Source organism: Manis javanica, chromosome 1 (assembly GCF_040802235.1).
Source record: "Manis javanica isolate MJ-LG chromosome 1, MJ_LKY, whole genome shotgun sequence".
Lineage (NCBI taxonomy): Eukaryota > Metazoa > Chordata > Mammalia > Pholidota > Manidae > Manis > Manis javanica.
The window spans coordinates 16,366,306-16,379,538 of NC_133156.1; the positions used below are offsets into that span (position 1 = coordinate 16,366,306).

The following is a 13,233-nucleotide window of genomic DNA, read 5'->3' on the forward strand; positions in this document are numbered from 1 at the left end:
AAAATTCTTTTGTTTGTTACACGAAGTGGGAACAAACAGCTCAGTTTCTGGTGGAGACCCTATTGGAGTATCTCGTGGTTGTGTCGGTGATGGACAAGCTGTCATCTGAATCTTTTTTTCCTCTTTTGGAACCTGGGATCCAGTAACCAAGGAGATCCTAGACTGAGATAATTTGACTCTAGCTTCAGGGGGTAGTAAGGATCAACACTTGCCTAATGTATGGAAATCATTGTTTTCCAAAGGAATTTCAAAATGAGATTACATTGGAAACAATATAGGAGAGAAGAGAAAGAAAATAATCTACTGTTTTTTATTTCAGTAGGTTCTAGTAAAACAAACAGTCAGGCACCCCTGTAAAGACTCTATAAAGGGTGAACTTCAACCTCGGCACAGGGCAAGGGTCATGCCTAGTTGGGGAATGGCTTAGAATGGGGTGTGGGGAATTAAGACACTGTGGGAGTGAGGAGCGCTGGGGGAGAGGGGAGGACAGAGTTTAGGGTGAAGGCAGGACTGCAGGTAAATGATGGCTCCATTTTTAAGGCAACCTGCACATGCAGAAAAGAAAATTCAGAAGTGGGATATGCTTATAGGGTTTTTATTTTGGGGCTGTGGTTGGAATGATGCCTTTTTAAATGACATTTTGTGGCAGATATGGGATCATATTTTCTGCCTTAGGCCAAAGGAGCCAGATAAGTTGCTTAGAATCCTTCCCCCTACCCCACCCCCAGCTAGACAGCTTTAGAAGAGAACGGACACTTCTAATTATATTACCTTCTTTTGTGGTATGAACTTTATTTCAAACCTGGCAGAATCTCAGCCTTACAAATAAATTATTCTTTTGCTTGTTCACAGGAAGTTTTGGAAATCACTGTTTTCTTGAGTTAGTCAGGACTTGGCTCATTAGTTAAAAAAAACCCACAAAAACCCTCCATTTCCATAAAATAAGTGAGGAACCCATGAGCAGTCTTTCATAGACTAGTGTGAAGAAGCCTGAGAAAGATGACCTGTATTTCCTATTTTTAGAGATTTTTTTATTGCAAGAAGATGGTGTGAGGCTTTTCATTAAAAGGTTAGCTCTGAGAGTCTGTCACTGTCTATCACCAAACTTTTCTTTTTAGGTGAAAGCAACTGGATACTTACCAGAAGTTAGTTTTATTTTTTTTAGTACTTGACAGGTGATAAGTAATCACATTCAATTATTTATTAAACTGAGAACTTTATTATATTGCTGTTGAATAAGAATTTATTCATCCATTCATTTAATAGATCTTTATTGAATATTTACTTAGTGCAAGAGCCTGGGCAAGGTTCCTCAGGAGAAAATAGAACGTTTAGACGGACCCCACTTGTTCAGGGGGTTGCTCAGCAATCCTGAGTCCTTCACACCGTGTGGAAGGCCACGTGGTGAACACTTGTCTCATTTGGCCGCTCAGCGTTGAGCCTCTGCCCTGTGGGGAAGAGCCCCGCCCTGTATGAGTCCAGGGGGAGCCAGGCTTGGCCCACTATGAAAGCCAGAGGCCGGATGCTGGGTCTGCCCAGGCTCAGGGGAGGGCGGCCTGGGATCACGTGTGGCCAGATATCGCCACTCAGGGTTTTGAGTCTGGAAGTCAAGGGCCCAGGGAAGCCAGACACTTTGGAACTTGACTTCCCTGGAGGTGACATCGGTGCCCAGTGTGTAGAGGTGACACTGGGCCATGTTAAGGGCTGGCGCAGTGCAAGTGCTCCTTGGAGACGGCGCTGCTGGGGTCCCTTCCCGGGAGGCTCATCCTAGACAGCAAAGCCCTGCATGTCGAAGCGACCTCGGCTTGGCACCGTGAGGACACAGGCAGAGAGGCAGCAGCCCTGCCTGGCAATGTCAGCAGGGCTTCGCTAGGGCATTTGAACCGAACCCGGAAGAAGCAGTACCAGTTTGCTGGACTCCCCCTGGAGCCGCGCCGGGGACTTGCTCTGATGGAGGCAGGCAGCCGTGGGTCTCGCTGGGCAGCCGTGAGCAGGTGAAGGGAAGGGAGGTTGCTCCTCTGTGAGCTCAAGTGATGAATTTACGTTTGGGAGGGTGGAGCTGGAGGGACCAGAGACATCGAATACATGGGGCCTGGGTCTGGAGGAGAGACAGGGAGTTGTGAACGACAGTAGTGATCACGGCTGACTGGTGGAGGGCGCACCATCAGTTACCTTATTTAGGGCTCTTATCAGTGCACTGCCCTAGGCTGTTGTCAAGCATCAGCTTACTGAACTCTTATGAAGGAGGTTGTTACTGCCCCCATTCTGCAGAGAGGAAGCTGAGGTTTGGAGCGTAACTAGCCCACACTCGCGTTGCTAACAGTTACGCAGTTATGCCTGCGTCCAGCCCTGACTGGTTCCAAGGCCCCTTTTCTCTGCTCCGCCACCTGCTGATGTGCAGAGCGGTGCCTGGCCCCATGCTGGTAGTCAGCAGTGTCCTATTCACTGCACCCCATTACCTGGGATACCATTTATCCCTGACATCATTACGTTCCAGATCGATTTGCCTTTTGCCTGTCTTCTTCATGAGAATGTGAGGTCCAAGAGGGCAGAGACGTGGCCCTAGCTTTTCACAACTGTGTACTATGTTCCTAGAATAGTGCCTGGCACATAGTACCTGCTCAGCAAATATTGTAAAATCAATAATAATATTAATAACATCACATACATAGCACTGTCCAGTGCCTGGCATATACTAACTCACTTGATGCCCAGAACTACTGTTAATCCTCATATTAGAGATGAGTCATAAGTCACAGAGAGGTTAAGGAACTTGCTTAAGGTTGCACAGCTCAGCAGAGACAGTGAGGATTCTGATGTAAGTACCTTGGCTCTAGAAATCAGGCCTGTAAATGTGAAACTTTACTGCCTTTCATGACTGAATGAATGATTAGCTAAAACTGATTTATATGAGCTATAAAAGTATACTTAGTAATGCATTTCAAAGTTAATAGTTTATAAAAATAAATTTTATAAATAATGAGGTAATATTTTTCTCTTGTTAGGAAAAAATAGTTAATACTTAAGACTGGTACCTGGAAAAATCTTTTTTTTAAAAAAATATAGGCCCAGATTCCTGGAAGATATGTTATTATAGCATCCCATGTAATCTGGTCCATAAATGAACACTGGCTTTTAAAGGCTAGTAAATCTGTCTGATTTGTATTCCAAACAGTATATTATATGTCTTTAATATTATTCTTGTAAGATAAACCTACTTCTTATGTTAGAAATTATAATAATAAACAGATGTTAATTATCATAATTTATTTGTTGGTCTAAAAGTTCAAGCTCATGCCAAAGAACTGTATAATAGAATTTGGAAATACAGCTGAACTGGAATCAGTCTTAAAACAGGATTCAGTCTTTTAGAACCTTTGCCCAATACAAATGTGTTGGCCTTTGCTTTGTATTTTAATACTAGGTCTGAATAAGAGATTGAATTAGACCATAAACTCATGTACTTCTAGCCGTATATATTAAATTAAGGTGTGGACAGGTTGAATATTGGGAAACAGCCTATTGACGAGGGAAAAGGCCAGCAGCATGGAGTTAAATGAGTTGAATTCTTCCCAGACAGGGAGAAAGACTAAAGTGATTCAAAGCCAAATTTGCCTGGTAATTAGTTATTTATGACACTTAAAATATTAACCTGTTTTAATCCATGTTCAAATGTTGGGCTTATTCCTTCATGCTATTAATATTTCTAAAGATGAATTTTTAATGATTTTCCTTCATACCAAGAATAATGGGCTTTCTCCATTCTTAAAGCACTTCTAGAATGCTCAGCTCTGGGATCAAATCACTTCCCAAATAAAGATGGTGGATATGTGTAAAAGCCAGGAATTGAACAGAGCGTTGGTGTTGAATTTGGTTGTTCTCCGTAATTATTAGCGGCTTTAAATGGGAATATGTGCCTTGATAAGAAAATGTTCAAAGAAGGGTAGTCAGTTCAGTTGAGCCAAGCAAGAAGCCTGAATTACTGTGCTCCACTTCTTCATTGTCCTCCGTCTGTCCTTTGCTCACATTTGGTCATTTGCATTGTGAGCTCCTTTATGCTCGCCTCTGTTACGGCATCACCTCATTATTGACAGGATTTCGCCTTACGTTTTAGGTTGGAATAGTTGCATGGTTTGGTGAATAGGTGCCGTTTAGACTGATAACAGGTCTGCATGCATGAGTGCCTTTATACTAGAGTTTTATTCCAAATGGCTCTGCTGATATAACATTTTCTTACTTTCTCTTGATTTTTCACTTGAAAACTCGTTCTCAGTCATCTGTCCAATTACATATTTAACAATTTGCTTTGTATGTACAAAGTGCTGCAAGCTGGTGAAATGGCACCTTTAAGGAGGTCTAAATCTTGTGTTCAAACAGACATAAAAAGAACATATATTCTTAAAATTCTAAGTAGTAAGAACTGAGATAGGATTATTTGATGGTAAGTCTTATTGCAACCTTTTAAATTATTTTATATTAGGAGTACTAATGCATATGAGTATATGTGTATCTGTGTGTGTGTGTGTGTGTTCACATACAGGACATACATATGTGTGGACACATATATATACAAAACAAGAAAAAAGCTCTTGGGCCCTTCTGAGGATTTTATTTATAATTAAAGTGACCTTGGCTTAATCAAGAGTTAAATCAAGACCAGGTTTCTGAGTGTCAGGGGAGAACCTCCTTTGTATTTTTGTGACAAAGGTATTCACCTTTGGGGACAGTTACAACACAGCACGCTGCTTTTTGAAATGTGTCTATTTGGGGATATTAGGGGTACTGAAAACTTGATGGCCGTTTTTGTTCACCAACTGAAGCACATATGAAATCCTAGCATTTGATGTAGTAAAGACAAAGTAATGGAGAGAGAAACGATTATCATCCAGAGTCCATTTCGGTCTAGAGCCCCTCTCCTCCTTTGTGCTGACTAAGCCTTTGCCTGCGGCCCTCGCGTGGCTTTGACAGAGGTTCTTGGAAACCTGTCTGCATCTGGGCCAGGGACGTACACTCACAGCCTTTCTGGGGACAGTGCCTGTCCAACCTAATACCTTCACATCACATATATTTTCTATAATCTAGGAAGGATAATAGGGAAAAAATTTTGAGGCACATTTTTTTTTCCCCTCAAGAAAGTTTTTGACTCAACTGTTTTAACTAGATTAAAGGATTTTTAAAGTGTATACGTAACAGTTTTGTCATCTTGACACTGATGTTTTCACTTTTCTGGCTCCTTTCCATTCTCTGTTCACATACTGATTTGTTTTACATGGTAGGAATCATGTCTATTTTCCTTTTAGCATAAAGACTTTGCCACTGTTAAAAGGTTTTATTATTATAATTTGAGTGCTACCTGAGAGCTCATTTGCTACTTATTTTCTCATAAAACTTTTTGAAGCATTTGCTATGTTTCTCTTCTAGCTAGTCATATTAGTATGCTCCCATATTATTTGAAAGTTTTAGGCAGATCGTGTTACTAGTTTTTTTCACACATGATTTTTTATGCTTATATACTTCCTCATGAACATGTACCTATATATTCACTTTTGAATGACTTGCAATTCTTATATATTGCAACTTTTAAAAAGACATTGAAAATTGCAGCAATACTTCAAATATTTAGGCATTTATTCTTAAAGTTTTATCTGTAGTAATTACCAGAAAACAGTATAAAACAGAATGTACTCAAGTTTCTTGGTGGGGAGCTGTTAAAACTTATAAGATGTCTGACTTTTGGTTTGTAATAACTCAAAATATACTGAATAGGGCTTTACTTCAAAGCTAACATTCATAGCCTTAAAATATTAATCTCTTTTATGCTTCCTTAACCAGAGCTGTGTCTTATTCCTAAATCTTAGTTCCTTGTATGTTTATGGATTTGGAAATCCTGTCATTATGCTATTGCCTAAGTACTTAAGGACTGTAATTCTAGAATTTAGACCCAGAACTCTTCATTACATGGTGTTTTAGCATTTTTTAGGGCACATAATTTTTTGGGGGGGTAAATTGGATATTACATCGTCTTGTTTAGCTAAGGTGTTTTATTTTCTACATGCTACCTGTGTTGTGTATCAGTAACAATTGTTTTTATGCCTCTGAGTTATCCTGCATATTTCTCCTGGGCACTTCCCTTCCAGTCATCTTTGCAAATCTGCAAATTTCAGGTCAGCTTCAGGCATCCCTGCAGACCCTTCTCAGAGGTCAGCAGCACTGCCTGGTGCTGGGGCACCGGACAGGCTGTGTGCATTCAGCCCAAATCCTTCATTTTTAATAGCTCCTGACGAGAAGAAAAAGAGTAATATTAGGAAGAGTAAAACATCAGGTTTCTAAACATACCTGCATTTTAAAACTGAGTCCTTTTATTTTTAATTGGAGTGACTGTTGTGTTTTCTTTTCTTTCTCTTCCTTTGCTCCTATTTCTTCAGGAACTCCCCAGAGTCGTCCTCCTTCACCAGCTGTCTGAGCAGGAAGGTGCATGGACCATACTCCCACTGCTGCCGCAGTAGGTTGAACTCAAAATGTGCAAATTAATGACATTTCCATTAGCACTTGTATTCTCCCTCATTTTCTCATTAAAAGGGAATGTTTTTCCTCAGAGGTAGTAAGTAAATTTAAACTCTACTTTCTATGACTACTACATTAACCAAATTTCTTGATAGTTGATTCTTAGTAATGAACAACTTTTATTTTCAGGTGTTTTTTTCGTAAAGATAAAATGTTGATATATTTCCTATTTATATTTGAAAATAATCTGTCTTCTAAACTTGTTATGGACAGAATTAACTTTAATAAAAACTCCAGCTGTTTCACAGACTACTAGTATCTGGGTTTCCTATAAGCTGAAACTATCTGCTGAAGAAAAATTTAGGGGAAACTAGGTTTCTTGTCATTTTCGATGTCCATCCATTTCTGGATGATCAGTTTTAAACCTTATTGTAAACCCTCTGTAGAGAGGTGATTACTATAACCTGTTTCTTTCTGTCAGCTTTTCTGTAACTTACGGCAGAAATGCATCATGGATTTTCTTCTGTGAAGAAGAGACGAGAATTCGAATTCCAGAACTCTTAGAAACACTCCGGAGATACGTCCCATCAAAGGTGAATACTATTTCAATACTAGTTTTTATCTTTTGAGTAAAATTCTTAAAAGAAGATTTAATTTTAATGAGATTTCTCAATTTAATAAAAACAATTTAAAATTAAAAAGAATGAAAGAATAGTTGAGTATCTGAAGGCTACGCTAAATAATCCTCTTTGAAGTCTCTAGCTTTCAGAGGGATGAAACCTCTAATGAGCCATTTTTAAACGATGAAATCTGTTTGTGTTAGCAATTTCAGAGAGTTGAAAAAACTGTAACTCAGAATTAAGAAAGAAGTTTAGATTGGCTATTTCTCTTTATCAACAATGATCACATATTTTAAATAGGAAGTATCTCTTGCGTACTGACTGTGTATCAAGCGTTATAACAGCAGGGCCTAGGGCCAACGGGATCCTGACCGCATGGACGGTGTGGAATAGCAGCGAGAGGATGGGCCATTGAAGAGGCAATTACCGTTAAAAGTGAGACATTTAATAATGAGGGAAGCCTTGGGTGCTGTAGGACGCACACAGCAGGGCACCAGACTGAACCTGGGGGGATCCCGACAGAAGTTACCTTTGCTCTGAGTCCTTAGGATGAGTAGGACTTGGCAGGAGAGAGGGTTCTAAGAAGACCGAATGCTACTTGAGAAGGTCTGGCAGTGAGAAGGGGTGCACCTTGCCTCAGAAGGTCACCGTTACTTTCATGTTTTCATATTTTACTTTGTGCACATGATGTAGCAATCAGATCATGTTTACCTCTAAAAGCCTAGCACTTAGCAGAGTTTTGAACACAGTAGGTGGTCAGTAAATAATTGTGACAACTGAGTCATCCCCAATCAGCTTTCCCTCTGGGCTGTGTTCAGTGTCTCAGGAGGTGCCTCGGAAACACGTGAGGAGTAACTCAGGCTACTGAGCTCTCTTGGAGAAGCCCAGGCTGCACCCTGATCACGTCCTGAACGTCAGGTACATCCTGGATGTTACGGAATTCTTTAGTCTTGGAATAAGCAGAACGGGGGCCTTTCTGTGCCAATGGACGGCAGCCCTACCCGTAGTCTGAAGCCCACTCCAGAACTGAGTCAGGCTGAATGAGGACATGGGGAAGGAGAGGGGGCCCCCGGGTGCCTGCTTGGTTGCTGATGTAGACACAAGAAGTTGGGCATCAGTGACCACTGGGGTGACCTCTCAGACACTGGCAAGCTGGCTTATTACCGCAACAAAGCCATTAGGTTTGATGTTCTTTAAGTGCTGCAGGGATCCTATGATTTTTCATCATGCTTTTACTTTCTGGGAAGATTCAGATGTAATTGAACGAGAAGGTTGTTAGGCTAAAAAAAAATAATACCTTCAAAGGAGAAAAGAATTATGAATGTGTCTCACCCCATCTTTTCAGATGATGCTAGCCAGCGTCTACTGCTTTTTGCCATGTATTCTGTAAAACATTTGTTAGGCTTTTATGTTCCCTTTTGACTTGAGAAAAACTCCCAGATCTTTTTAGGCTGTAGGAGTTTTAATCTCTTCCCAGTGTTCGTTTCACCTGGAGATTATTTTTCCATTATCTATAGCTCTAAATTCGTACAGAAGATAGTGACTCACTGTGCTTTTTAATGAAAACTGGAATGATAAATTTAAAAGTTCAAAGCAAGTTCATGAAAAGCAAGTACAGTACAGAGGTAAAATGAGATGTTTCTCCTCTCTTTTCCGAACTCCGCCATGTAAAAAAAAACATGTAGGCTGCTTTCTTTCTTTCAAAGCTCGCATTAGGGACGAAAGGTTATACAGTGTTCAAGTTAGCTCAAATGACTGTGTTTTTTTCCCCACCATTTGAAATTTTAGGGCAAAAATATAAAGCAAACCTGGCTTTGATATTTGACACAAATAAACTATAATAAAATAATAATTATGTAGTGTGTTAGTATCATTACTTCGATTCTGACACTTTTCCTCTTTAATATCTTTCTGTCATTCTTACTAATGCAAACTTATGCTGTTTTACAATACTTTAAATGGAAAAACTTAATCTTTATTAAAATAATTAATCTTTGTTAAATTGCTTGTCTAGGTGATTTCTATAAATTTCCATATCTTGCTAAAGTCTTTTTCTTCCCTATCGCATGCTTTTAGTGTAGCTGTGCATTTGCTGAAATGTCTTGACTTTTAGAGGTGAAATATGGCTGCTGGTAAAGAACAATTCTGTGATATTAATAGAACATTGTCTAAGTTACTGTTTTATAATTTATATGGATTATAATTATTTTTATTATGAAGCTATTAAGGAAATCATTAAGAAAGATGAGAGAGTGCCTCTTACCATAGATCCCATATTAATATCTCCTTAGGGGTAGTTTGTGGTATAACCTTCCACTAAAATACTGAAAAACAATCTCAAATACTAGATAATAGCTGAACACAGCCATTAGGAATAAAAACATGTTCTGTAGAAAATTATGTTTGGAGCAGGAGATGGTAACAGTGAAAGATTAGTGAGAAATATGCTAAAGTGTTTATTTTTCCTTAAACAATTGACATGTTAGGTTAAATGTGATGATACTCAGATTGGCTTATGTTTACTAGTTTGATTAAGTCCTTTGTTACTGGGTTTTTTTTTCAAAGATGTTAAATTTTATATCTCAGTCCAAAGCTATTGCCTTATAATTATTTCTTTTGCTCAGTGATGACTCAGTATATCCATAAAGTTCAGGAAGCAAATCATAGGGCGGCTTTGTGAGCCTAAGCAGGCAGTTCTACGGACGGCTTTCACACACGTTCAGTTACAACCTGCTGCTGAATTGACCAAAGCTAAGACTTTGTGGGTATTTGGGATGCAACCACAAGCAGCAGAGGGCTCTTAGGAGATAGTATCCCTCTTGCTCTTATTTTCTGATAAGGAATAGGGAATGAAGTGGTGATGGTTGGGTAAGAGAGAAAAGATTTAAGACTTTCAGAAGTTAGGGTACTTGATTTAAATTACATGCCTAACAGGGTAGTTGCCTGGTAAAGCTCTCCTGGGCTCGCTCCATTCATTTCTCAAAAAACTAGTGAGTACCTATTACATGTTAGGTATTCTGGGGAAATATAGCAGGGAGCAAATGGACAGCTTTCCTGCCTACGAGGAGGGGACACTCTTGTTTCTCGCCTACAAGATGGGCAATAGGCAAAGATGAAAGTGATGTGTCAGGTGATGAGAAGCGCTGTGGGAAAAATAGAGCAAAATTGGAGGGATAGGGGACCATTGGGGGTGGGCTTACTATTCTCTCTGGGGTGCCCAGGCCATACCCCACTCAAAGGTCACATCTGAGCAGAGCAGGAACCGAGGGCGTGAGCCACGTGCCCCCACTCCTTTACCAAACTGCCTAATTTGATAATTCTTCCACTTACCTGTCTAATGGGAACCTCATATTCAACATGTGCAAAACTGAACTCTTAATGCCCCTTTGAAATCTCTTCCGTTTTCCATTTTCCTCATCTCAGAAATGGTTATGACCATCTATCCAGTTGCCCAAAAACCTGAGACTCATGATTGGATTCCTGTTTAATCCTCAACCCCATGTTGGCATACCCACTTGAGTCTACCTCCCAAATAAACCTCTCGGCCATCTTCTCTCCACATTCAATAGCGCCACTGTGGTCCAGGCTACCATCCTCTCTTGCTGTGACTATTGCTGGAGTGCCCTGGCTGACCTCCTTTCTCCGTGCTTGCCGTCCTAATAACTTAGCCTCTTTGAGATGTGGATCATATCACTCCCCTGCTCAAACACTTCCAGTGGCTTCCTGTTCCAGTTTCACTAGATAGTACATTTCAGGTTGGCAGTAATTGTCTTCTGTCACCGTAAAGATATTATTCCACTGTCTTCACGTTCTATTATTTCTGTTGAAAAGTCAACTGTATGCCTGTTTCTGCTCTGTTGAAATAAATGTGTACCTCCCTCCCTGCCAAGCTACTTTTAAGATTTTCTCTATATCTGGTTTTTCAACAAATATAGACCTTTGTGTGGTTTTGTCTTTGTCTTTGTCTTGACTGGAATTTATAGGACTTCTGGAATCCCTGGCGTGGAGACTTCTGTTAATTCTAGAAGATTCTAAGCCTGCCTTTCTTCAAAGAGTGCTGCAGTTCATTATCTCCCTCCTCCTATCCTGGATTTCCAATTTCATGTATTTGAGACCTTTTCACCGGGTCCAGTATTACTCGTTTGCTTTTTTTCTTTATTTTCCTTCTTTTCTTTTTTGTACATCCATCAGAATATTTTTTACTGACTTACCTTGCAGGTCACTAATATTCTTTTGTGTGTAACATCCTCTTGAATTCCTAACTTTGGTTATTGTGTTACTCGGTTTTAGCATTTCTGTTAGACTCTTATTTATATATTCCAGTTCTTCATCTTTTCATCTATTTCCTTAAATATATGAGTCATAGTTTTTTGTTTTGTTCTTTTTTAAAATTTGATCTACAAAAAATATGATTGATCTGTGCATCTCTAGTTCTCATTTTTCTTTGTTTTTGATCTGGCCTTGTTTCTTGGTATGCCTGGCACTTTTCCAGTAAATATCAGATGTTCTGTGTGAAAAGTTGAAGAGGCTGTGGGGGATACTCCTGCCGAGAGGAGGGTTCACAGTTCTGGGCTGCAGGCCTTGTTCGGGTGGGTCTGTTCACAGCCACCCTCTCCCCTCTCCCCTGGCAGATCTTGCACTTCAGCCTTTGGTTCCCGGCACCAGTGCTGAAGTCTTTGCTCAGGTTTTTAGCCTCCCCACCCCTGCTTTCCTCTTGTTCTTGGATGTTACCCTGGTTTTTGCACAGGCTTAGGAGTTAAAGCAAAATTACATGCAAAATTTTGAGCTCACTTTTCTGGGATCCTCTTAAATTTCTGCCTTCTTGGGGTCTCCAGCTCCAGCCTCTGTGTCAGTTCAGTGAGGGTGCGGAAGTCCCCAACCACTGCTTTGTTGTGTGCTATTCTGGGCTCTGGGAACCAGCAAATTCCTTGAGGGTACAAGGTGGTGAACATGGGTTCCCACGGATGGGCTTCCCTTCTTTCAAGGATACCAGCCCTCACATCCTTTCTGTCTCTGTTTTCTGATGTCCTCTATCATTTCTCTTAAGTATTTTTCTCTAGTTTTTATACTTGTTCTTAGTGGGGGAGTAGGTATAATCTATGTTGCTTTCCACTGGCATCTGAAACCCACTCTGATCTGTCTCCTACCTCTCTTTCATGTTTCCCCACACCCAGTGGCTGCTTGCCCCATTCAGGGTGCCAGGCCCTTCCCACCTCAAGGACTCTGTATTAACTGCTGTGACTGCTCTTGTACATAGCGAGCTGCTTGAATATTATTTACTCCCAATTTAATTGTTACCTCACTAGAGGTTTCTCTCTCTTTCCAGGATGGCCCCCCAAACACCCTGTTTTATTTTTGTCATAGTACATTGCAATCACTATCTGAACTTACTTTATTCACTTGCTTTTTTTCTGTCTGTCCACTGTTGTATAAGCTATTCCCTTCTGGTTTGGAATAAATGTTAAATGTTAACTGATAGCAATTAATAATAAATGTTAATTGAATGAATGATTGAATAAGGTAGGCACGGATTCTGGAAGGAACTTTCCAAATTATTACCTCATTGTAAAGGAACACTGTTTTCTCTGCCTTAATAGTATTTTGATATGGAATATTCTATAAAACACAACTTTTATTTATTTATGGTATAATGATTGCTAACATTTTGTTCATCTTGATGATATGACATTAAATTATTCTCTTACTAGACAGATTGTGCTTGTTCATGTTATCACAAGTATTAATTATATTGTTGTTAAATTCTTTAAATATATATAATTTGTGTTAATTCTCTATCACCCAGACTATTTAACTAAAACTAATGATATGACTTTGTTTTTGGTCTTATGTGAACTGGCATTTTAGAGAAATGACATTTTATATCTTTATTTAACAGGAATGGTTTTTAGGAAAAGCATTACATGATGAAGAATCTACAATAATTCACCATTATGCCTTTTCTGAAAATCCTACCATTTTTAAATATCCAGACTTTGCTGCTGGCTGGGCCCTTAGTATTCCACTTGTAAACAAGTAAGAATATATTAGACTTGTTATTTTTTTGGTGTGTGGGCCAACTTTCATTTTGCTGAGTATTGTCACTGATGGA

The 13,233-nt window shown here is 39.7% G+C and overlaps 1 protein-coding gene and 1 long non-coding RNA gene across 6 annotated transcripts in view; one reads left to right on the forward strand and one right to left on the reverse strand.

Annotated features, from left to right (window-relative positions):
* B3GLCT (beta 3-glucosyltransferase) overlaps positions 1 to 13,233 on the forward strand; it is an 81,273-nt gene that overhangs the window by 33,201 nt on the left and 34,839 nt on the right. For all 4 annotated transcript variants that reach the window (XR_005057412.2, XM_037003887.2, XM_073228916.1 and 1 more), the window contains 3 exons: positions 6,426 to 6,502; positions 6,986 to 7,097; positions 13,021 to 13,157. Coding sequence is in view for 3 of the 4 variants with exons in the window: in XM_037003887.2 (XP_036859782.1) it covers positions 6,426 to 6,502; positions 6,986 to 7,097; positions 13,021 to 13,157 (326 nt within the window). In the remaining variant the exon portion in view is untranslated. The remainder of the gene's footprint in view (positions 1 to 6,425; positions 6,503 to 6,985; positions 7,098 to 13,020; positions 13,158 to 13,233) is intronic.
* Positions 1 to 13,233, reverse strand: part of LOC140847761 (uncharacterized) — a 215,827-nt gene that overhangs the window by 31,941 nt on the left and 170,653 nt on the right. The window lies entirely within an intron of this gene.